The sequence below is a fragment of the Tamandua tetradactyla genome, chromosome 14 (genome assembly GCF_023851605.1).
Source record: "Tamandua tetradactyla isolate mTamTet1 chromosome 14, mTamTet1.pri, whole genome shotgun sequence".
Taxonomy (NCBI): domain Eukaryota; kingdom Metazoa; phylum Chordata; class Mammalia; order Pilosa; family Myrmecophagidae; genus Tamandua; species Tamandua tetradactyla.
Window position 1 is genome coordinate 53,995,586 of NC_135340.1, and position 26,578 is coordinate 54,022,163.

Genomic DNA, 26,578 nt, shown 5'->3' on the forward strand with positions numbered 1-26,578 from the left:
ATATTTAGTCTTCCAATCCATGAACATGGTATGCCCTTCCATCTATTTAGGTCTTCTGTGATTTCTTTTAACAGTTTCTTGTAGTTTTCTTTCTATAGGTCTTTCGTCTCTTTAGTTAAATTTATTCCTAAATATTTTATTCTTTTGGTTGCAATTGTAAATAGAATTCTTTTCTTGATTTCTCCCTCAGATTGTTCATTACTAGTTTATAGAAACACTACACTTTGTAACCTGCTACTTTGCTGTACTCATTTATTAGCTCTAATTGTTTTGCTGTGGTTTTTTGGGGGTTTTCAACATATAGTATCATATCATCTGTAAACAGTGAGAGTTTTACTTCTTCCTTTCCAATTTTGATGCCTTGTATTTCTTTTGCTTGTCTAATTGCTCTGGCTCGAACTTCCAACACAATGTTGAATAACAGTGGTGAAGTGGACATCCTTGTCCTGTTCCTGATCTTAGAGGGATAGATTTCAGTTTTTCCCCATTGAGGATGATGTTAGCTGTGGGTTTTTCATATGTTCCCTTTATCATTTTGAGGAAGTTCCCTCATATTCCTATCCTTTGAAGTGTTTTCTACAGGAAAGGATGTTGAATTTAGTCAAATGCCTTTTCTTCATCAGTCAAAATGGTCATGCGGTTTTTCTGCTTTGATTTGTTGATGTGGTATATTACATTGATTTTCTTATGTTGAACCATCCTTGCATACCTGGGATGAGTCCTACTTGGTCATGATGTATAATTCTTTTAATGTGTTGCTGGATTCGAGTTGCTAGAATTTTGTTGAGGATTTTTGCATCTATATTGGAGAGATTGGTCTGTAGTTTTCTTTTTTAGTAATATCTTTGTCTTTGATATGAGGGTGATGTTGGCTTCATAAAATGAGTTAGGTAGCTTTCCCTTCTCTTCAATTTTTTTGAAGAGTTTGAGCAGGATTGGTAGTAATTCTTTCTGGAATTCACATGCGAAGCCATCTGGTCCTGGACTTTTTGGAGAGCTTCTTAATGACTGATTTAATTTCTTTACTTGTGATTGATTTATTGAGGTTGTCTATTTCTTCTCGAGTCAATGTTGGTTGTTCATGCATTTCTAGAAAGTTGTCCATTTTTTCTCCATTGTCGAGTTTATTAGCATAAAGTTGTTCATAGTACCCTCTCATTACTTCCTTCATTTCTGTGGGGTCAGTGGTTATGTCTCCTCTTCCATTTCTGATCTTATTTATTTGCATCCTCTCTCCTCTTTTTGTCAGTCTTGCTAAGGGTCCATCAATCTTATTGATTTTCTCATAGAACCAGCTTCTGGTTTAGTTGATTTTCTCAGTTGTTTTCATGTTCTCAATTTCATGTATTTCTGCTCTAATCTTCATTATTTCTTTCCTTTTGCTTGCTTTGGGGTTAGTTTTCTGTTCTTTCTTTACTTCTTCCAAGTGGACAGTTAATTCCTCACTTTTTGCCCTTTCTTCTTTGATATAGACATTTAGGGCAATAAATTTCCCTCTTAGCACTGCATTTGCTAAGTTTTGATATGTTTTATTCTCATTTTCATTTGCCTCGAGATATTTGCTGATTTCTCTTGTCATTTCTTCCTTGACCCTCTGGTTGTTTAAGAGTGTTGTGTTGTCGAGCCTTCACATATCTATGAATTTTTTGGCACTCTGCCTATTATTGATTTCCAATTTCATTCCTTTATGATCTGAGAAAGTGTTTTGTATGATTTCAATCTTTTTAAATTTATTGAGACTTGCTTTGTGACCCAGCAAATGGTCTATCCTTGAGAATGATCCATGAGCACTTGAGAAAAGGTGTATCCTGCTGTTGTGGGGTGTAGTGTTCTATAAATGTCTGTTAAGTCTAGCTCATTTATTGTATTATTCGCATTCTCTGTTTCTTTACTGATCCTCTGTGTAGTTGTTCTGTCCATTGATGAGAGTGTGGAATTGAAGTCTCCAACTATTATGGTAGATTTGTCTGTTTCTCTTTTCAGGGTTTTCGTCTTGTATTTTGGCGCATTCTGTCTCAGTGCATAAATATTTATGATCATTATGTCTTCTTGTTGAATTGTTCCTTTTATTAATACATAATGTCCTTCTTTGTCTCTTTTAACTGTTTTACATTTGAAGTCTAGTTTTTTGGATATTAGTATAGCTACTCCTGCTCTTTTCTGATTGTTATTTGCATGAAATATCTTTGCCAACCTTTCACTTTCAACCTGTTTTTATCCTTGGGTCTAAGATGTGTTTCCTGTAGACAGCATATAGATGGGTCCTGTTTTTTTAATCCATTCGGCCAGTCTATGTCTTTTGATTGGGGAGTTTAATCCATTAATATTTAGTGTTATTACTCTATGGGTAGTACTTTCTTCTACCATTTTGCCTTTTGGATTTTATATGTCATATCTCATTTTTCTTCTTTTTACCTTTACTGATAGTCTTCCTTTCTACACTCTTTTTTTTCCCACACCTCTCTCTCCTGTCTTTTCGTTTCTTCCTCTAGTGCTCCCTTTAGTATTTCTTGCAGAACTGGTCTCTTTTTTTTCACAAGTTCTCTCAGTGATGTTTTGTCTGAAAATGTTTTAATTTCTTCTCCAGTTTTGAGGGAAAGTTTTGCTGGATATAGAATTCTTGGTTGGCAGTTTTTCTCTTTTAGTAATTTAAATATATTATCCCACTGTCTTCTTGCTCCATGGTTACTGCTGAGAAATCAATTCATAGTCTTATTGGGCTTCCCTTGTATGTGATGGATTGCTTTTTCTGGCTGCTTTAAGATTCTCTCTTTCTCTTTGACATTCTGACATTCTGATTAGTTAGTTTCTTGGAGTACATCTGTTTGGATCTATTCTGTTTGCAGTACGTTGCACTTCTTGGATCTGTAATTTTAAGTCTTTCATAAGAGTTGGGAAATTTTCAGTGATAATTTTCTCCATTAGTTTTTTTCCTCCTTTTCCCTTCTCTTCTCCTTCTGGGATACCCACAACACATATGTTCATGCTTCATGTTGTCATTCAATTCCCTGAGTCCCTGCTCATATTTTTCCATTCTTTCCCTATATTTTCTTTTGCTCGTTGGATTTCAGATGTTCCATCCTCCAGTTCTATCTTCTGCCACTTGAAATCTGACATTGTAGGCTTCCATTGTTTTTTTTTTCGTCTCTTCTACTATGCCTTTCATGCCCATCAGTTCTGTGATTTGGTTTTTCAGACTGTCAGTTTCTTCTTTTTGTTCATTCCTTGCTTGTTGAAAAATCAGCGCATAGTCTTATTGGGCTTCCCTTATATGTGGTGGGTTGTTTTTCTCTTGCTGCTTTCAAGATTCTTTCTCTTTGACTTCTGACATTCTGATTAGTAAGTGTCTTGGAATACGTCTGTTTGTAGCTATTCTCTTTGGGGTACGCTGCACTTCTTGGATGTGTAATTTTAAGTCTTTCAGAAGAGTTGGGAAATTTTCAATGATAATTTCCTCCATTAGTTTTTCCTCCTCCTTTTCCCTTCTTTCCTCCTTCTGGGACACCCACAACACGTATATTCTTGTGCTTCATATTGTCATTCAATTCCCTGAGTCCCTGCTCATATTTTTCCATTTTTTCCCCTATATTTTCTCTTTCTTGTTGGATTTCAGATGTTCCATCCTCCGGTTCTCTAATCCTATCTTCTACCTCTCGAAATCTAACATTGTAGGTCTCCATTGTTTTTTTCATCTTGTCTCCTGTGCCTTTCATTCCCATAAGTTCTGTGATTTGTTTTTTCAGACTTCCGATTTCTTCTATTTGTTCATTCCTTGCCTTTGTATCCTCCCTCAGTTCACTGATTTGATTTTTGATAAGGTTTTCCATGTCTGTTCATATATTCTGAATTAATTGTTTCAACTCCTTTATGTAATTTGAATTGTTGGTTTGCTCCTTTGACTGTGCCATATCTTCAATTTTCCTAGTGTGATTTGTTATTTTTTGCTGGTGTCTCAGCATTTAATTACCTTAATTAGTTTATTCTGGAGATTGTTTTCACTTCTTTTACCTAGGGTTTTCTTGCTGGATGAATTTGTTGTCTGTCTGTTCTTTGACATTGAATTCAGCTTTTTCTGGACCACCAGCTTAGGTTTTGTTTAACAGAGGAGAATTTTTCAGTTCTTCTTTTCTTGTTTCTTCCCCTGTCTATATGGTGTCTTCACGCCCCCACCCTTTGGAGGGTCTACTTAGGTATTATAGACCCCCAGCCAGATTTTCCCAGACCAAACTGGCCTCCTGTCAGGAGGAAAGAGTTACCTGCGTCAGTTTTTCCTGAGGGTGAGACTTAGCAGGTTGAAAAACTTTCCTGTGAAGTCTCTGGACTCTTTTTCTTAACCTGCCCGATATGTGGCACTTGTCTGCCTGCAGGTCCCATGAGCATAAGGTGATACGGTACCTTTAACTTTGGCAGACTCTCCCTTCTGGGGGCATGGTAGAGACAGAGGACAGGTTGTAAGCTGGCTTTAATGGCTTCAAATTATCAAGCCCTGGTGTCTGACTTCCTTGAGGGAGGGATTCCACCTGAGTTGGGCTTCACCCCTCCCCTGGGGGGAATGCACAGGCTCCAGACAAGCTCTCAAACAAGCTTGTTTCTGAAAATGTTTTAAGTTCTCCCTGATTTTTGAAGGACAATTTTGCTGGATATAGAATTCTTGGTTGGCAGTTTTTCTCTTTTAGTAATTTAAATATATCATCCCACTGTCTTCTCGCCTCCATGGTTTCTGCTGAGAAATCTACACATAGTCTTATTGGGTTTCCCTTGTATGTGATGGATTGCTTTTCTCTTGCTGCTTTCAAGATCCTCTCTTTCTCTTTGACCTCTGACATTCTGACTAGTAAGTGTCTTGGAGAATGTCTGTTTGGATCTATTGTCTTTGGGGTATGCTGCACTTCTTGGATATGTAATTTTAGGTCTTTCATAAGAGTTGGGAAATTTTCAGTGATAATTTCTTCCATTAGTTTTTCTCCTCCTTTTCCCTTCTCTTCTCCTTCCGGGACACCCACAACACGTATATTTGTGTGCTTCATATTATCATTCAGTTCCCTGAGTCCCTGCTCATATTTTTCCATTCTTTTCCCTATAGTTTCTGTTTCTTTTTGGATTTCAGATGTTTCATCCTCCATTCACTAATCCTAACCTCTGTCTCTTGAAATCTACCATTGTAGGTTTCCATTGTTTTTTTTCATCTCTTCTACTGTATCTTTCATTCCTATAAGTTCTGTGATTTGTTTTTTCAGACTTTCCATTTCTTCTTTTTGTTCATTCCTTGCCTTCTTCATGTCCTCCCTCAATTCATTGATTTGGTTTTTGATGAGATTTTCCGTTTCTCTTCGTATATTCTGAATTAGTCGTTTCAGCTCCTGTATCTCATCTGAACTATTGGTTTGTTCCTTTGACTGGGCCGTATCTTCAATTTTCCTGGTGTGATTTGTTATTTTTTGCTGGTGTCTAGACATTTAATTACCTTAATTAGTTTATTCTGGAGATTGCTTTCAGTTATCTTACCTGGGGTTTTCTTGCTAGATGAGTTTGTTGTCTATCTGTTCTTTAACCTTCAGTTCAGCTTTTTCTGGGCCTCTAGCTTAAGTTTTGTTTAACGGAGAGTAATTTTTCAGTTCTTGTTTTCTTGTTTTTTGTCCTGCTTGTAAAGTGCCCTTTCCCTCCCCACCCTTAGGAGGGTCTACATAGGTATTACAGATTACAGCCGGGTTTTCCCGGACTAAACTGGCCTCCTATGGGGGGGGGGGGGGGCAGAAGGAGTCACCTGCGTCAGTTTTCCCTGAGGGTGAGACCCAGCAGGTTGAAAGACTTTCCTGTGAAGTCTCTGGGCTCTGTTTTTTCTTATCCTGCCCAGTATGTGGCGCTTGTCCGTCTGTTGGTCCCACCAGCAAAAGATATTGTGGTTCCTTTAACTTTGGAAGGCTTTCCCTGCTGGGGGTGTGGTGGAGACAGAGGAGAGGTTGTAGGCTGGTTTTAATGGCTTCAAATTGCCAAGTCCTGGGGTCTGAATTCCTTGAGAGAGGGATTCCACCTGAGTTGCGTTTCACCTCTCCCCTGGGGAAGGCTCAGGCGTGAGACGGCCCTGAAAGTAGTCCATTTCTGCATATGCCTGGGGCAGTTGCAGCCTGTGTATTCCCGCCGCTGAATCCAGAGGCAGCTAAGCCTCCATAGAAACAGCCACAAAAGCCTCTGTTTCATCCCCTTTCCTCTTTTTCGGTTAGCCCAATAGGCGACCTCCGCCTTGACCAGTTTCACCTGAGCTGGGGGCCTATTTTTAGTAGTCAGGATTTGTTTTTTAATGCCACAATTGGTGTTTGGTTGGACTCAGTCCCTGCTACTGCTAGAGTCTTTTTCCTTTCTCTCCGGGAAGCTGCCTGTGGGGGAGGAGCACTGGCCGCCGGCCACCTCAGTTTGGGGAACTCACTGTTCCGGAGACTCGCAACCAGTCCAGCTGGTCCAGACTTGGGTATGCTGTGTGTCCGGTCACTATCATGGCTCCGGGAGCTGTTCTGTACTGTTTCTGGTTATTTAGTAGTTGTTCTGGAGGACGAACTATCTTCCACAGTCCCGTAAAGAGTCATAAGACATACAGTAAATCCTTTTAATTAATTCTCTATCCTTCTGCTTATGCTTTCCCTGTGCTTTCTCTTCCTGGCAGAAGTCTTGCTCATGTTCCAGTCCTGCTCAGAAGTCATCTCTTGATGTTTGAGACACAGAAACACTTTTTTTCCAACCCTGCAATGCTCCATATTACTATCTTCTTAGTCAATTCAGTTCACAGGACAGAGGCAAAGAGAGCCTTCTTTAAGCAAAACTATAGTTCCTTCCGATTCCAATTGCCAGACTGGCCAGTTGTTCTATTACTTGATGTCCTTTGTGTTCTTCAGGGTTCCTACTGCATGCGCGACACCACGAGCTTGTTTCTGCCCATGTCTAGGGCAGTTGCAGCCTTAGAAGCCCTGCTGCTGTATCCAAAGGTAGTCAAGACTTTGTAGAAGCACAGCCACAAAAACCTGCTTTTTTAAATCTTTTTCCATCAGCCCTGCCCCCTTGGCACTGAGGCAAAAATCAGCAACCTCAGCTTTGACCAGGTTCATCTGAGCTAGGGGCCTATTTTTATAGTTAGAATTTGTGAATTAACTCCACACTTGAAGCTTAGTTGCACTCAGCCCCTGCTGCTAGTAAAGTCCCTTTCCTTTCCCTTCTGGGAAGCCGTGTGCAGGGGAAGGGTGCCGGCCACCAGGGCTTGGGGAACTCACAGTTCTGGGGTGGGGGGCTCACAGCCGGTCCAGTTGGTCCAGACTTCTTTATACTTTGTGTCTGGTCACTGACGTGGCCCCAGCAGTTGTTCTGTACTGTTCCTCGTTATTTAGTAGCTGTTCTGGAGGGGAACTAAATCCCACACCTTGCTAAGCCTCCATCTTGGAGTATTCCCCTCGGGTTGTAAGTTTTGAGTACAGAAAATGAATCTTCCAATTTTGCTCTTCTTTTTCAAAAGTACTTTGGTTTTCAGAACCCTTTGCAATTCCAAATAAATTTGAGAATCAACATTTACATTTCATCAAAGAAGGGTGCTGTAAGTTTGATTTAATAATTGTATTAAATTTACAGATTACTTTTGATAGTATTGACATCATATCAATGTTAAGTTTTTCAATCCATTTACATGGAATAGGTTGAAACTATTATGTACCCCAGAAAAGCCATGTTCTAATCCTGATCCAATCTTGTGGGGCCAGACCTATAGTTTGGGGGTGGGGTACAACCTTTGATTAGATTATTTTACAGACATGGGTCTGCTCAATAGCAGTTGTGACCTTTTGACTAGATTACTCCATGGAGATGTGCTTGTTCAATTGTGGTTATGACCTTTTGTTAAGATGGAAATATGTCAGTTCCCATTCAAGGTGGGTCTCCATTAGTTTAACAGTGTCCTTTAAAGAAAGGAACATTTTGGAGAAAACAGAGCTGGCACAGAGACATTTGGAAAATTTAAAGAAAACACCCCCAGGAAATTTGTTTGAAATCAGAAGCCAAAGGACTGGCAGAAGGCAGCCACATACATTCCCAGCTTACACAGTTGTTCCAGACCCATCAGGCTTACTTGAGTCAAAATATCTCTACCTGGATACCTTAGTTTGGATTTTTTTATGGCCTTAGAACTGTCAACTTTTAACTTAAAAAATTCCCTTTTTAAAAGCCACTCCATTTCTGGTATATTGCATTTCAGCAGCCTTTCGTAAACCAAAACAGATGGCTTTATATTTATTTAGGTCTTCTTTAATTTCTTTCAGCAGTGTTTTGTAATTTTTACTATACAGTCTTCCATTCTTTCACTTGCTTAGTTAAATTTATTCCTAGGTACCTTTTTCTTTTAGATACTGTTGTAAATGGGATTGTTTTCTTAATATTCTTTTCAGGTTGTTCATTATTAGTGTGTAGAATCATAACTGATTTTTGTGTGTTTATCTTGTACCCTGAAACTTCGATAATTCATTTATTAGTTCTAGTAGCTTTGTTTGATTTTTCTCTATGTAGGATCAAGTCATTTGTAGACAGATAGTTTTTGTTCTTCCTTTCCAATTTTGATGCCTTTTCTTTCTTTTTTTCTTGCCTAATTACTCTGGCTATGTCTTCCAATTCAATGTTGACAGCTGACCACCCTTGGCTTGTTCCTAATATTTGAGGGAAAGTTTTCAGCTTTTCATGATTGAGCGTGATGCTTGCGGTGTGTTTTACATATATGTCTTTTATCATGTTGAGAAAGTTCCCTTCATTTCCTAGTTTTCTGAGTATTTTTATCATGAAAAAATGTTGAGTTTTGTCAGTACTTTTTCTGCGTCAAATGATAAGCTCATATAGTATTTCTTTCATTCCATTAATGTGGTTTATTACATTGATTTAAATTCTTATGTTGAACCACCTTGCATTCCTGGAATAAAAATATCCCACTTGATCATGGTATATAATTCTTTAAAAAAAATTTTATTGTGAAATACAATATATACAAAAAAGCAATGAATTTTAAAGGACATTGTAAGAAGTACTTCTAGAACAGATTTCAGAGTTTGGTATGAGTTACATTTCTACAATTTTAGGTTTTTCCTTCTGGCTACTCCAGGGTACTGGAGACTAAAAGAAGTATCAATATAATGAACGATGCAGCAGTCTTACTCATTTGTTAAATTCTGTCTTCTCTCTTGTAATTCCTCCTTCTCCTCTGATCCTTCTCCATTTCAACTTTTCCATGTTAGAAAAGGGCGTTGATAAGATCGGATAGGGGGATGGAACTAATTGATATTCTTAGAGACCCTGGCGCCTCTGAATTTCAGGACTTATCTGGTCTAGGAACCATCTGGAGGTTGTAGACTTCTGGAAAGTAGTCTTAGTGCATGAAACTTTTCTAGAATCTCAGACACAGCCCTACGTGTTCTTTAGGGTTAGCAGGAATGATGTTGGTTGGGGCCTGGCAAACCGTGGCAATTAGCAATATCTAGCTGGAGCTTGTATAAGACTAGCCTCCAGAATAGCCTCTTGAATCTATTTGAACTCTCTTAGCCACTGATACCTTACTTTGTTACATTTCTTTTTCTCCTTTTCGTCAGGAAGACCTGTCGGTCCCACCTGCCAGGGCCAGACTCATCCCTAGGAGTCATTTTCCAAGTTGCCAGGGAGACTTTCACCCCTGGATTTCATGTCCCATGTAGAGAGGAAGGTAATGATTTTGCTTGCAGAGTTGGACTTAGAGAGAGAGGGGCCACATCTGAGCAATAGCAGAGGTCCTCTGGAAGTTACTCTTAGGCATAACCATAGGGTAGGTTTAGCTTCTCTGCTACAGAAATAAGCTTCATAAGAACAAATCTCAAGAGTAAGGGCTTGGCCTCTTAACTTGGGAGTCCCTGATATTTAAGACAGTTTCAGGGTTTCCCAGGTGGTAAAGCTTAATAGTTCCATGTTTTCTCTCCAGTCCTTCTAGGGACTTTGCTAATTTCTTTTTAATTATCCGCCCAACATACTCTGGGATGTATCTGAGTATTATATTAAGCCATATAGAATTACAAGCCCTCATTCTCATTCTGGGCTCCATGATTTAAATGAGCTATCAAGACAGGTTGAATTGGAATATGTGCTACAGAAAATTTAGGTTTTGTACACAATAGAGCTATTTTCCTTTGGTCTTATACGGTAGATGAAGTTCTGAAATACAAACAATGTCATCCTTACCCCTGTATTCTGATTTACCTCAGTCCCAACAAGATTGGCTTCATTCTTATCTCTAATGAAGCCTGATCTCTTCAATTTCTTTAACTGTTGTTGTATATAGCAATGCTGACTTTCAATTACAGAACTCCAACTCTGAGTCTTTGATGCCACACAGGTAGGCAAAGTTCCAGAGAGATACTATATATATATATATATAATACCCAGATACATCCCTGAGTATGTTGGGCAGATAATTAAAAGTATTAGCAACTTCCTTGAAAGTAGAAATATTACTTGTTCTAGGATTTATCCTCAAAGTCTGTAACCCCTTAGGGTCTTGGGATCAATTGGAACATGAAAAGAAGGCTCTGGTTGACTCACTGAGACTTCACAATTTTACGATTTTTGTTGATTCTATGATGTGTGCCATCAGATGCTGTTGTAAACACTTTATATACCTTGATAAAATGATACATTCTAGAGTCATCTACCTTATTTCATAACATTCTGAAGAATCAAAAAAATTGTTAAATTTTAGGACAGTAAAAGATTTTAGATATTGTCTAGTCTTAATATAATCCCTTTGTTTCATAGTGATATAATTAAACCCACTAATGTTTTGAATTGTCCGTAGTAAGCTCAATTGGAACTCAGGTATCCCAACTCTCTTTGAGACTCTACCATAGATAAAATCATAATAGCCTTCACTTTAATTTGGATATTCCATACATGCTGAAAATGTGGAACAATAACAACTATTCTGTATATCAAACTGTGCCTCTCTAAACATGTTATGTTGAAAATAAAAGTTCTGGTTTCAAAAAAAAAAAAGATATATATATTAACATCATCCCCTTAGGGACTGGAGAAAAAAAATGAAACTGTTAAGCTTTACCACCAGGGAAGCCCCTCGTACTGTCTTAAATATCAGAGACCCCCAAGTCAAGAGGACAAGCCCTAAATCTTGAGACTTGCTCTTATGAAGCTTTTTTCTGTGTGTGTGTGTGTGTGTGTGTGTGTGTGTGTGTAGAGTCTCAAAATCTAGAAATAATATTTACAGCTCCTGACTAAATGTGACTGCTATAAGAGCTCACAATTAAGTCCCAATTTATAAGTGTTTTCTAAAAGAGACCATATAATATTTTTTTTGTTTCTGGCTTATTTTGCATCACATTAATGTCCCCAAGGTTCATTCACGTTGTTGGATGCCTCGCGACTTGTAGCTGCACAATATTTCCATTATAAGTAAACACCTCAGTTCATTCTATTTCTCACTCAGTGTATCCTTTAGCCACCTCCATCCATTGGGTATGATGGATAATGTCCAAAGTATAAAATCCATGTCTCACATTAACCTCACTTTGTTGTACAATCATTTACACTCACTTTTAGACAATTTTTATTGCTCTCAAGAGAAAAATAACCAATAAACATGCTCTCATCAGTTAGAAAATCCCAAACTCCCCTTAACTCTTGTCCTTTTACCCCAAATTATTTATCTCTGGTATCGGTATGGTACTTTTGATGTCTTCCTGTTAAATAAAGACTTCAGCATGCAATAGTAGCTTTCTCCTAGTGCCCCTCTATATTGACTCTTTGTACAAGACTCATCCCTTTGAAGTAGTTCATGCAAGAACTTATTTGTATTTGTAGTTTTAATCGGTTGGATATATGGCTCTATACAACCCCTTTTAATCTTAATCACATTTGGTATAGCAGTATTACTTATACATCCATTAATGAACTGCCTTCACTTCTGTCCGTTCTCTTACATTTAACTTCATCGTCTTTAGCTAACTGTTCACCCACTTCTAGTTTCTATCTCTAGGTCCCTATATCATATATTATAAACCTTCAAGTTTACCTTTACCAAGGTCATAATAGCAAAAGCATACAGTATCTATCCTTCTGTGTCTGGCTTATTTCACTCAACATTATGTCCTCAAGGTTCATTGATGTTGTTATGCTTCAGGACCTCATTTCATCTTATTACTGTATAATATTCCATCATATGTATATACCACATTTTGTTTACCTACACTTCTGTTGATGGGCATTTGGATTGTTTCCATCTTTTGGCAATTGTGAATAATGCTGCTATGAACATAGGTGTGCAAATGTCTGTTTGTGTCACTGCTTTCAGCTCTTCTGGGTATATGCCAAGTAGTGATACTGCTAGGTCACAGGGCAACTTGATATTTAGTTTTCTAAGGAACCGCCAAACTGTCTTCCATAATAGTTATACCATTATACATTCCCACCAGCAGTGCATAAGTGTTCCAGTTTTTTCACATCCTCTCTAACATTTGTAGTTTCCTGTTTAATGGCAGCCATTCTTATAGGTGTGAGATGATAGTTCATTGTGCTCTTGATCTGCCTTTCCCTTAAAATGCGCATCTCTTCATGTACTTTTTAGCCATCTCTGTTTGCTCTTTGGAAAAATTCCTATTCATATCTTTACCCATTTTATAATTGGGTTGTTTTTTGTTGTTGAGTTTTATGATTTCTTAATGTATACAGAATGTCAAACCTTTATCTGATATGTGCTTTCCAAATATTTTCTTCCATTGAGTTGGCTGCCTCTTTGCCTTTTTGACAAAGTCCTTTGAGACATAGAAGCTTTTGATTTTGAAGAATTCAGATTTATCTGCTTTTCATTTGTTGTTTATCCTTTGGGGGTAAAATTTAGGAAATTACCTCCTATTAGATCTTGAAGATGTTTCCCTATATTTTCTTCTAAGAGTTTTATGGTACTGGTTTTTATATATAGGTCTATATCCATTTTGAGTTAGTTTTTAAATAGAATGTAAGGTAAGGGAACTCTCTCATTCTTTTGGCTATTGACATCCAGTTCTCCCAGGCCCATTTATTGAAAAGACTGTCCTGTACCAGTTCAGTGGATTTGGGGGTCTTGTCAAAGATCTGTTGACCGTAGATTTGGTGGTCTGTCCCTGCACTCTAGATTAGATTCCATTGGTCAATACTTCTATCTTTGTTCCAGAAACACTGTGACTTTATAAATAAGCTTTAAAACCAGGAAGTGTTAGTCCTCCCACTTCATTCTTCTTTTTAAGCATATTTTTAGTTATTTTTAGTCTCTTTCCATTCTAAGTAAATTTGATAACTAATTTTTCCAAGTCTTCAAAGTACACTGTTAGAATTTTGATTGGTATTGCATTGAGTATGCAAATTAATTTGGTAGAATTGACATCTTAACTACATTTAACCTTCCAATCCATGAGCAAGGAATGTATTTAGATCTTCTCTGATTTACTTTAGTGATGTTTTGTAGTTTGCTGTGTACAGATGCTTTCCATCCCTCCTTAAGTTTATTCCTAGATATTTGATGCTTTTAGCTGCTCTGTGGGGTAGGGAGATGGAACTAGCTGATGTTCTGGAGAAGCTGGGCCCTCTAGGTTTCAGGACATTTTCCTGCATCTTCATGTGCTTTGTGGTGGTCTGTTGACTTCGAGGCATTTGTTTATCTTATAGGTTTATTTTGAATGTTGATTTCTCTCATCATCTAACATTTTGTAGTTGTTTGGGTTTGCATTGAAGGTTTTCTTTTGCACTTGATTTGTCAGTAATTCCCTGCGAAAAAAAAGCCCTGACCTAGGGATTGCACGTCTACTTGAGGACCTGTTAAAAGGTAGGCAAGAAGGCAGTTTGCCAGTCTGTGCTTTCCATTTCTTCACAACAGATGGTGCTGTGAGCTTCCTCTTTCCCTCAGGCCTGCCTCTCCCCAACTGTAGCACCTTTATGAGGTCAGTGGGAACCAGATGCAATTCCAACCAGGTTTGCTAGTGCTGGTGCATGCTGAAGTCTGTGAACCCTATGGCTAGAGGTTGGGTGGTGTGCCCCTCAGCAAAGGTTCTGCTTGTAGACTCAGTGGATCTGGTGGTCCCTAGACTCCTGCTTGAAATGACCTTGGACTGTGGGACTTGGTATTGCAGCTGTCCCTGTCTGCAGCCAACTTGGAAATGCCTGCTGACTTGGCACAGGGGTGAGTACAGGGCTCAGGATGGGGTGGGGCAGTGTGTGGTGGCATGGGATGCAGTGCTGGGGTGTGGTATGGGGTGTAGCATTGGGGGCCTGGGCATGGGGTGGCTTGCTTCCCTACCTCCCCATCCTCACTCCTGACGCCTCTAGGCCTCTGTATGGAAAGGGGAGCAGTAGGCTGTGTGCATTAGCTGGATGGTCTCTGTGAGCAGAGAAAGCAGGTTTACTGTCTTCTGGGTTCCCCAAGGGAGTTCCTTGCTGCAAAGTTAAGCTTGCTGATCTCCCAAGCTAGCTGTGGGGGCAGGCCTTCCCTGGATGCGGTGTCTTGTCCCCAACAGAGTCACGACCAAGCTTATTCACCCTGTTCTGTGTCCCAATTCCTCAGCTTTTTCATCCAGGTCCTCCCTATATAGTCCGGAAGACATTCTCAGGTCACTCACTCCCTGGAAGTGTTGTCCCTTTCGTTTTCTGTCACCTCTCCATTTGTTCCATGGAGCAGGGATGAACTCAGCCTATCCTATTCCACCAACTTCCTGGGAAGTTCCTCAGTATGTATAATTCTTGTAATATTCTGTTGGATTCAGCTTGTCAGCACAGGATTTTTGCATCTACATTCATAAGGTGAATCTTGGTCTATAACTTTCTTTTCTTGTTGTATCTTTATCTGACTTTGGTATTAGTGTGAAGCTGACTTCGTAGAACGAATTATGAAGTATTCCTCCCTCTTCAGTTTTTTTTTTGGAAGAATTTGAGAGAAGGATTGATGTTAATTCTTCTTTAAATGTTTGGTAGAATTCAGCAATGAAGCCATCTGTCTGATCCTGGATTTTTCTTTGTTTGTAGGTTTTTGATTACCAATTTAATCTCTTATTACCACTCTGTTGAGATTTTCCATTTCAGTTTGGGTAATTTGTATGTTCCTGGGCTTTTTACCATTTTATCTAGGTTATCTAATTTGTTGCCATACAATTGTTCATGGTTTCTTCTTATAATCCTTTTTATTTCTCTAAGCTTGGTAGTGACATCTGTACTTTCCTTCCTGATTTTAAGTATTTGTTTCCTTTCTTTTTCTTTGTGTAGCTGAAGGTTTCTTGATTTTATTGATCTTTTCCGAAATCCAACATTTGTTTTCATTGATTCTCTTTCTATTCTGTTTCGTTCATCTCCATTCTAATCTTTATTCTTTCTTTCTTTTCTTCTGCTGCCTTTTGATTTAGTTTGCTTTTCTTTTTCCAGTTCCTTTAGGTGGGGAGTTATGTTATTCATTTATGATCTTTTTTTTTTTTTTTTTTTTACATGGGCAGGCACCAGGAATCGAACCTGGGTACTCGGGCATGGCAGGCAAGCACTCTTACCTGCTGAGCCACTGTGGCCCGCCCTATGATCTTTTTTTAATGTAGGCATTTAGAGCTATAAATTTCCCTCTGCACTTCCTTTGCTGTTTAGATACATTGTGTTTTCATTTTCATTTATCTCTAAATATTTTCTAATTTCCCTTGTGATTTCTTCTTTGACCCATTGGTTGTTTAAAAGTGTGTTAATTTCTATATATTTGCATACGTTTCATTTCTCCCTTCTGTATTGATTTTCTTTTTTATTTGCATGGGCACATACCAGAAATTGAACCCAGGTTTCTGGCATGACAGGTGAGAACTCTGCCTGCTGAGCCACTGTGGCCTGCCCCCTCCAGTATTGATTTTTAGCTTCAATCTACTGTGGTAAAAGTAGAAACAGTGTATGAGTTCAATCTTTTTAAATTTAGTGAGATTTGGTTTGTAGCCTTACGTATCAAGGAGAACATACCATGTCTACTTGAGATGAATGTGTATTCAGCTGTTTTAAGTAAAATGCTCTATATATGTCCATTAGATGTAATGTAATTTGTTTATATTGTTGCTTAGGTTCTCTGTTTCCATACTGATCTTCTGTCTAGATGTCCTATCAATTGCTGAAAGTGGTATGCTGAAGTAGCCAACTATTATTGTGTCAGTTTTTGCTTCATATGTTTGGGGCTCTGTTATTAGGGATCTATATGTTTATAATTGTTATATCTTCTTACTAAATTGAGCCTTTTATCAATATATGATATTTTTTGCCTCTTGTCATTTTTTTTTTTACTTAAAATATATTTTGTCTGACAATACTATGGCTATTCTGGTTCTCTATTGTTTACTATTTGCATTACATTCTATTTTCATGCTTTTATTTTCAACTTTGAGTCTTTGAATGTTAAGAAAATTTCTGCTGGACAGTATATATCATGTTTTTTCATCCAATCTGTCAATCTCTGTCTTTTAATAGGAAAATTTTAATCCATTTGTTAAATCTAAGGTAATAAATGATAGGTAGGAATTTACGTATGCCATTTAGCTATTTATTTTCTGTATGCACTGATTCTTTTTCTCCATTCCTGACTTTATTTTCTCTTCTCTATTTTTAGTTATTTTCGTTGTAGTTACTTTTGTACATTTTTTTCACAAACAACAGAAGTTTAAGATACCAAAGGCTTCACATTTTGACACTTAATGTCAATATTTGGGGCAGTTTTTAACATTTTCAAAATAAAAGGCATTAATAATAGGTCTGTACAGTAATATTTAATTATAATAGGAAAATGAAAACTGCCTTCACACTATATTTTTACAAATTGTTCTAAAGACAGCAAACTCATATTCAGTTGTTTTTTCCTTTGCTTTAAAATAAACTACCAGTAATTTTTTTTTGATTTTTTAAAAAATATTTTTATTGACAAAACAACATACAAACACAAACATTCTTAACATACAAACATTCCATACATAGTGTACAATCGGTGGCTTACAATATCATCACATAGTTGTGTATCCATCACCATGATTATTTTTGAACATTTGCATCACTCCAGAGAAAGAAATAAAAAGAAAAAACTCATACATACCATACCCCTTATCCCTTCCTCTCATTGACCATTAGTATTTCCATCTACCCAATATATTTTAACCTTTGTTCCCCCATTATTTGTTTATTTTTATACACATTTTTTACTCATTTTTTACTCATCTGTTCATACCCTAGATAAAGGGACCACCAGACACAAGGTTTTCACAACCACACAGTCACATTGTAAATGTTACATCTTCATACAGTCTTCAAGAAACAAGGCTACTGGAGCACAGCTCTTAAGATTTCAGGTCCTTCCCTTTAGCCACTCAAATACACCATAAACTAAAAAGAGATATCTGTATAATTTGTACGAATAGCCTCCAGGATAATCTCTTGACTCGGTTTGAAATCTCTCAGCCACTGGTACTTTATTTTTTCTCATTTCTTTCTTCTTCCTTTTGGTCAGTAAGGTTTTCTCAAACCCTTGATGCTGAGTCCCAGCTCATCCTGGGATTTCTGTCCCTCATTGCCAGGGAGATTTACACCTCTGGGAGTCATGTCCCATGTAGGAGGGGAAGGTAGTGGGTTCCTTTGCCATGTTGGCTTAGAGAAAAAGACCACATCTGAGCAGCAAAAGAAGTTCTCCTGGGGCCGGGGGGTGACTTTAGGTCTAATCCTACCGGTAATTTTTTTTTTTTTTTTGCACGGGCTTGCTCCGGGAAATGAACCCAAGTCTCTGTTATGGCAGGCAAAAACTCTGCCTGCTGAGCCACTGTGGCCCATCTACCAGTAATTTTAACCAGTCTAAAATGTATTGCTCCTGGACCAATTCCAAATGTTCATACTTGCAAAAATGTTTTGCAATGGTACCTTGGCCTCTATAAAAAGCATAAAATAGCTCGAGAGACTAGAGTTTATTTTCCAGTACTGTGACTGACTTCCAATAATCTTTTATCAGTAGAAGAATTTTCGAAATACCAGATCTTTAGGAATGGATTTAGTTCTTTGGTATAAGCATGAAACTGTTAATGACAGTTTTCCATAGCTTCTGAATAAACCAATAAGAAACCCAAGGAGCATGAGTAATAATGAAATCTATTATACAGTGCAAGGCAGGCAAATGATAAAGTAAAAATTTTTTTAATAGGAAGAGTAAACACTAATGTTGTACTCTAGAGAGACTAACACCTACTTAGAAGGTTTAACAATATAGAAACCAAAAGGTTAAGCTTCAAAATGACCAAAATTATAACTTGTAGTTGGAATATTTTGCTGCATTTTGACATTATATCATAACTTATAGTGTACAATTATCTGAGGACTCTTAAGATATTGACATAAAAGACTAACTCCTTGCACTGTTCCAGAAGGGGGAAAAGCCAAATTCTTTTCTCCCCACCAATGCCTGAACTTTATACAATAAATTAAAAATCAAAGTGAGAGGTGTAAAAGCAAGGTTATAACACAACTCTCATCACTTTTGCATGTTTTCTCTTTGGACATACGCAAATATATTTTTGTGTTTGGAATAGAATACTGCTTAATATAGCAAGTTTAAAAGCTTTTAAAATTAACTTTTTGAATAAGAAGAAAGTCTAGGACTTATTGGTTAATTTTACTGCCAAAATATCTGAGGGACTTAATCCATTTTAATAATTATAGTTATTTTAAATATCATTTGAAAAATTATTTGTGGACATTGGACTCAAGACTATATTATATCCAAACAGAATACCTCTGACCTGAGTTTTAAAGTTTTTCACCCACTTACCTTTTCTTCAACCTACTACTTCCTCTCAAGCTTTCTTCATTAATAAACACAAACTGTGAGATTATTTACATTGGACCTTCTCCCATAAGGCCCTGTCAGATAACTTTGTAAGCATGTATTTCCAGTGTGTGAACACCAACATCTTAAACTGAGACTAATGCCTAGAGCCACATTTCTTATTAAAACTTTGGACTAAAGAGTTACCATTCTGAGGAATTAACCCAACACTACCTGAAAAATGAACTGAGTTACAGATATTCCCATAAATCTTAAAACCCCAAGCTGGAATTCTAATGAATTTTTTAAAAAAACATTTCTACTGAGGAAAAGGCAACTGCGCTTATTATATAAACATTATTAAAGTATAAGTGACAGCAACAAAGGGACTACTCATATTTCCAAAGACCAAGATTTACCATGGCAAAGTCTAAAAAATAAACAGAGACAAGATACTAAATGCTACTATAATTAAAATAATCTATTTCTACCTTTGTCTTTCTTCTGCTGCGTGGGGAACCAAAGAATTCAAATAAGGATTGTTTTGCTGAGCCAACCATGAAAACTTTAAGAGCAGATAGGTATATATTTCCTGTTATTATTTCGAGGGCATTATTTGATACATATTTTTCTTTAACTTCAAAACTAAAAACAGTTGTTTACCTTGTGGATATTTTGCAGTAAAGTTTCTTGAATTTCTGTGACAAACTCTTCAAACAGTTCAACTTTTCAAATTGAGTTGTCACTCAGAAGTCCCTTTGACATGGGATCTATCCCATGGTTACAAAGTGGCTTCCTCCTTTGTTAATGAGTGGCTCTTTGTTTCTTCAGGAACCCAAATCGCTTGTTCACAATTATCCCTCTTCTGTTTTCCAACACTATTTATATCAAATTGTAGGGGTACACCTTTAGGAACCTTATTTATATCAGATTGGTTCCTGCTTTGCCAGGAATGAGGGAATAGCAGTATGAGTTAATTGTGGTTTCTGAGTTACTTAGCACTGTACTGCTCCAGGACTGTCAATGAATACAATTAAAATTCCTCCGTTTGTGGTGGAAGTCTGCCATTGATGAGCTCTCTTTGCTGCTACATTGTCTAGCAGTTGTTCTTTGTTCAACTGGGTGTAAACCTTCTGGCCTCTTCTGAAAAGAAAAGTTGGCTGAAGTGTATATCTAATTCTGATGGCTTAATTTATTTCCACCTCTGGTAAAATTGGCTGGATTATTTTTTCTTTTTAACTGGTTTGGTCTCTTGAGAATTCTTTTTTTTTTTCTTTTTAACTGGTATCTGGTTTCCTCTGCACTTCATTTTGTCTCAGAAGGTCTGCCTTCTTTTTTTTTTTAGGGTTGCTAAACTATTTTATTAGCCCTACAAACACAGGTCTTACAAAAATCTAGTACAAACTCTGTATGAGTGTATGACATAGGTATGTATAATGTATCACTTTTTTTTTTCCTTTTGTATGCTGTATGGCGAGGGTCACATTTCATTCTTTTTCCATTTGACTATCCTGTTATTGCTGCTCCATTTGTTGAATTTTTGGGAAAGGGGTGGGGGTGGGGGAGTACATGAGCTGCCTTCCTTTTTTTTTTTTTTTTCAATGTGGAATGCTTAATGAATTTGCCTGTCATTTTTGTGCAAGGGCTATGCTAATCTTCTCTATATTGTTCCAATTTTAGTATGTGTGTTGCCAAAGCAAGCACTGCCTTCCTTTATAACACAGGAAAATATTGCTCTGTATTCTTGTCACTTAGAGGTGGCCAATTCATAGGATTAATTCCTTTTCAAATTTCAGTTGCTTTCCTAGCTGCAAGTCCAGTGATAACCCTACTAGCATGTCTCTTTCCCAGTATGACTCTTCCTGCATCACTCAGATTTGCTTTTCTTACCAAAACCAGAATTCTGCTAGATTCCCCATCATAATTCTCATCCTAAATTGCCTGGTATCATTTTGTTGGAGTCTTCCGTTTAGTCTTGGAAATTTTGCTTCTTTTCTTCCTTTCAATTTAATTTTATTATACCATACAAAGACATTGATTTTGTGGAGGTTTTCATTGTTATGGGTTTTTGGCAGCGGTAACACAGCTGCCGTGGCTCCCAACCAGGTACCAAACCGGTTCTTCACTGAAGACAGTGCGCTTGAAGAGTCATCAAGGAGGGCCCGAGTCTGAGCCCTACAACAATTAACATCTTAAACTAATAAACTAATTTTGTACGACTTAGTTTCAGTATACAAATACTCTATTCCTGTACATCACCATCCCTTCCCCTTTAGATGGTAATGTTTTGGATGATCTTTATACACTTAATGCCCATTAACATAAATTTTAATTTTTGTTTTATGCTTTTTCCTTTAAGTCATAAGGGGGTAAAGCAGTTATAAAGCAGAAGTACAGAAATATATTATTAATTATATCATAATATAATATTTATCTATGTAGTTACCTTTACCATTGTTCTTATAGCTTCAGATTTCTGTCTAGTGTCCTTTTATTTCAGCCCTAAGGACTCCCTTTAGCATTGCTTGTAAGGTAGGGCTTCTGATAATGAATTCCCTTAGCTTTTGTTTCTCTGTGAATGTCTTAATTTCTCGTTCATCCTCTAGAGAATTCTTGGTTGATATTTTTTTAAAGTACTATTAATATGTCATCCCACTGCCTTCTGGTTTCCGTGATTTCTGATGAGAACTCCACTATTAATCTTACTTAGGATCCCTTATATATCAAGGGATTAATGTCACTTCTCTCTTGCTGCTCTCAAAATTGTCTTTGGATTTTTGCAATTTCACTGTGATGCCTCTTGGTGTGATATCTTTGAATTTATCCTGTTCGGAGTTTTTTGAGCTTTTTGAATACATATATTCATGTCTTTCATCAGATTTGGGGAGTTTGTGGCCATTAGTTCTTTAAGTACTTTTTCTACCTTTTTCTCTCTCTTGTCTTTCTGGAATTCCTATGATACCCTTGCTGGTGTCCCACAGGTCTTAAGCACTATTCCTTACTCTTTTTTTCTTTCTGCTTCTCATACTGGGTAATTTAAATTGTCTTATCAAGTTTGCTGATCCTTTCTTCCACCTACCTAAATCTGCTATTGAATTCCTCTAATAAGTTCTTCATTTCAGTTATTGTACTTTTCACTTCCATAATTTATTTTTGTTTCCTTTTCATAACTCCTACTCTTTATTTGTTCTTTGTTCATGGTTTCCTTTAGCTCAGTTGAACATATTTAAGACAGTTGATTTAATGTTTTTGACCATTAGTTTCAATGTCTGACCTTCCTCAGGGGAGTTTTCTGTCCTATTTTTTTTCCTGAGAATGGATCATACTTTCCTGCTCCCAAATGGGGGGAAAGGATGAGAATTAAAAAAAAAGAGAGAAAGAAAAAGAGATAATGTCTTTTAGACTTTGCTGCTATTCTGTCTGAGAGGGGTTGAAAGAATGACTGACCTCTTTTCGAGTTCACTTCCCTGCCATCCCCCTACCACCAACCACCATGATAAAGAAACCACACGGTCCTGGTTTTTGGAGGACTAGGTCCTTTTTGCCTACCCTACCACCAGCAAGGTGCTCCAGGATCTAAGGCTGCAGTTCCCACCACTGTCTGCATGTCCTTGGGGGTTTGTAAGCACTACATGGAAAGTGAAATTCATTGATACCACAGTTTAATCTACCTCTTCATCACGCTCTTCCCGGATGTTTCAGGTGTTTCACTAGATTTGAGAATTCCAAATTAATTGATTCAGACAGTCCTTTCTAGTTCAATAGTTATTTTTATGGAAAGACTGATTCCATCTAGAGCTTTCTACCCTACCATCTTCCCACAATTCTCTAAATGTTCTTTATTCTTTTTTTAACGTTATTTATTGTAAAATATAACATATATAAAAAAGCAATAAATTTCAAAGTACTTTTCATTGATATACATTATATATTCACATACCATGTAATCATCCAAAGTGTACAGTAAGTGGTTCGTGATATCACCATATTCAAAGTACATTTTAACCAATAGTTATAAAACAGATTTCAAAGTTTAATATGGGTTAAACAGTTCCACAATTTCAGGTTTTTCTCCTAGCTGCTCTAAGAAAGACACTAGAGACTAAAATATCAATGTAATGATTCAGCAGCATAACTCATTTATTAAATCCTGTCTTCTCTTGTTTTAATTCCTCCTTCTCCTTTGATCCTTCTCCCAATCTTTAGGAATATTAGTGTTATGCCTATTCTATTTCATGTTGAAAAGGAGTATTGACAATATAGGATAGGAGGATGGAATTAACTGATGTTTTTGGAGAGGCTAACCCCTCTGGATTTCAGTATTTATCTGGTCTAGGAACCATCTGGAGGTGGTTGTAGGTTTCTGGAAAATAATATTAGCACATGAAACTTTTGTAGAGTCACTGAACCCTTGGTGTTCTGTAGGATTAACAGCAATGATGTTGGTTGGGGTTTGGCAAACTATGGAATTAGCAATATCTAGCTGAAGCTTACATAAGACTAGCCTCCAGAATAGTCCCTCAATCATTTATTAAATTTTAGAATCAATCTATGGTTACAAATAAGATGTAAATGCACTCAACCTTGACGGTGTAAAGAAAACATACCACTGAAGGATAAGAAGATTAATGTCAGGGGAGAAAATTTGGAAGGGCAAATGCCCTTATTTTATAAAGTAGAAAGTTAAGAAATAGTTTGGTTGATGGGATAAGAAATGAAGGCTTAAATATGTTGTTGACTTTGTACTGTATCCTGACCTTTGTCATAAATCAGGTGAACTATCTATGCATGGGTTCATAATAGTTTCTGTATTTTTTTAACTGTGTATTATTTGAATTGGCAATTAAAAAATTAATATTTATAGAGTCAGGAAGTAACTTATCCTTCAATATCTGGAGAGATGAAATAGTACCTGAATCAGAGCTATTAGTATTTTGACTTTTTAAAAGAGAAATCATTCTGGAAATTTTGCTAGATGTTTTTCCACTCTTTGCTTTGTTTTTGTTTTATTAAGAATATTATTTTGTTAATCTAACATTTCTTATTTTTCCAGACAGAGGCAGCTAAATTAGTTCCGATGGGTTTCACCACTGCAACTGAATTCCACCAAAGGCGATCCGAGATCATTCAGATTACTACTGGCTCCAAAGAGCTTGACAAATTACTTCAAGGTATAGTAATTCCTTATCCTACATTGTTAACTGCACTTAGCAAAACATCCAGGTCACAGAACAAAGCTAAAGTATTTGGGTAGGATTTTGTGCTAGATATGATTATCAGGTAAGGGAAGCATCCACGTTGAAGAAGTAAAACTTTTGGAGGATGGGAGCTGACTTATAAAATAGTGAAGTTATATATAAATTAAATAATTTAATCTCCATTTAATATTGGATTTGAAGAGTCAGCTCCCTCCATCTATGAAATAACTATAATTATATCCTTCTACTCTACCACAAGGTTGAAACTTCGGTGACTGGTTAAAACATTCCATGTCTAAATACTGTTCATTATAGTAGTACATGCTAATCTTTATGGATTTAAGGAAAACTTTAAAGTTTCTGAACTTTTTGAAAGCGTTGCTGTCCTAAATTACTGCAGTTTGTTTTGGTTGTTGCAGTTCCTTGACTATTTAATTATTCAGGGTTTCCTTTTTCTTAGGGTGGAAAATAGCACTGATGTAGGAATCAGACTCAAATTTGAATGTTGGTAGTGCCCATCCCCTGATCCAGCGTTTACCAGCTGGGAAAATTACAAATTATTAAATATCTCTCTGCCTCAGTTTTCTTATCTTCAAAATAAGGATTAAAAGACTTCCTTTCCTACAAATAAAAAGGAAAAAAAAAAAGACTTCCGATCTTCTGGGTCATTGGAATTAAATTAAATGTCACACACAAATTCTTAGCACAATGCCAGGTACACAAGAAACTTTAGTAAATATTAGGTGTTAAATATTTATAATTTAGTTTTTTAATGACTGCTTTTTGACTTGTGAGGGCATATTTCTGTATCATGATTGTGATGGTAGTTACATAAAGTTATACATGATGAAATTGCATAGAACTATACACACACACACACACAACTGGAGAAATCTGAACAAGCTCTGTAAGTTGTACCTATGTTAATTTTCTATTACTGATACTGTGTTATAATTATGCAAGATGTTAATATTGGGGGAGACTGAATGAAGATTGCACAGGACTTGCCTGTACATTTCTTTGCAATGTCCTATAAATCTATATTTACTTCAAAATGAAAGTTTTAAAATACTAATGCTTATTGGAAATTGGATTTCCAAATTATATACACATACTTCTAATGAGCTTCAAGTACATTTCTGTGATTATAATTTCTAAATATTTATATCATGCTGAGAGGTGTTTCTTATTGCTTTTAAGGTGGAATTGAGACTGGTTCCATCACAGAGATGTTTGGAGAATTCCGAACTGGAAAGACCCAGATCTGCCATACGCTGGCTGTTACATGCCAGGTAAGTTGTTGATTAGGCTCTAACTAATCAAATCAGCAAGAAGTGTATGATTATTTTTTACAGTATTACCTATAGTCAATATTTTATTGAGATTTCCTTTTTTTTTAATATATGTTTATTGAGATAGCTTCACGCACCTTACAGTCCATCCAAAGTATATAATCAATGGCTTACAACATCATCACATAGTGGTGTATTCATCACCATGATCATTTTTAGAACATTTGCATCACTCCAGAAAAAGAAATAAAATATATCCTATACCCCTTGCCCTTTCCTCTCACTGACCACTAGTATTGCAATCTACTCAATTTTTTAATCTTTTATGCCTCCCACTATTTTTTATTTATTTTTTTGTCCTTATCTTTTTACTCATCTGTCCATACCCTAGATAAAGAGAGCATCAGGTTTAAGGTTTTCACAATCACACAGTCACATTGTAAAAGCTATATAGTTATACAATCACCTTCAAGAATTCATGCTACTGGAATACGGTTCAGCAGTTTCAGGTATTTCCTTCTAGTTGTTCTAATACACTAAAAACAAAAAATGGATATTATATAATGCATAGCCTCTTAACTCTATTTGAAATCTCTCAGCCGCTGAAACTTTATTTTGTATCATTTCTCTCTTCCCCCTTTTGGTCAAGAAGGCTTTCAATGTCATGATGCCAGGTCCAGGCTCATCCTTGGGAGTCATGTCCCACATTGCCAGGAGAATTGGTTGGTTCTTGCCATTTGAAAGCTATTTTACAGATATCTGGAGGTGGACACAAAAGCCACTTTTTCTGTCATCAAGAATGCTATAGCTATAATTAGAAGATATATTGCAACTGCAAAATTCTTTCACATCATAGAATTTTCAAAGTATTGATTTCATATATTTTCTTACCATCCACCAGGCCTCTGTTGGCTTCACCTGCCCTCTTATTTATCCTAGATATTTATAATTAATCATTGAAATCATTTCTCTCCAAATAACTTCAGCTTACATCCCTTGCTGAAGAGATGTCAGTCTTAGATGAACTCCATCTATCTTCTCGGTGCCTCTACACAAATAGCTCATTGATCTGGAGAAAAATCATACCATAATGCTGACTGGTTTCATTTTGAATTCAAGATGGCAAACTTTAGATTAGCATTCAGTACTGCTTTGTGAATCTGCTGAGTTTCTCTTCTCATTTATATTTGTATTAAGTTTCTCTTAATAAGACAACTGTCTCATACTTTGTCCTCTCTCTCCAATCTTTTCATGTT

General features: G+C 36.8%; 1 protein-coding gene, 1 non-coding gene and 1 pseudogene across 4 annotated transcripts in view; 1 reads left to right on the forward strand and 2 right to left on the reverse strand.

Moving 5' to 3' along the window:
- The window catches only part of RAD51 (RAD51 recombinase), a 60,653-nt gene that overhangs the window by 14,714 nt on the left and 19,361 nt on the right, over nucleotides 1-26,578 (forward strand). For all 3 annotated transcript variants that reach the window (XM_077127469.1, XM_077127468.1, XM_077127470.1), the window contains exons 4-5: nucleotides 23,886-24,003; nucleotides 25,231-25,322. In XM_077127469.1, the coding sequence (XP_076983584.1) occupies nucleotides 23,886-24,003; nucleotides 25,231-25,322 (210 nt within the window). The remainder of the gene's footprint in view (nucleotides 1-23,885; nucleotides 24,004-25,230; nucleotides 25,323-26,578) is intronic.
- LOC143656496 (UAP56-interacting factor pseudogene) lies at nucleotides 19,603-22,511 on the reverse strand (annotated as a pseudogene).
- Nucleotides 20,430-20,536, reverse strand: LOC143656627 (U6 spliceosomal RNA). Its single transcript, XR_013162542.1, has one exon. It is a non-coding gene; the product is annotated as a U6 spliceosomal RNA (small nuclear RNA).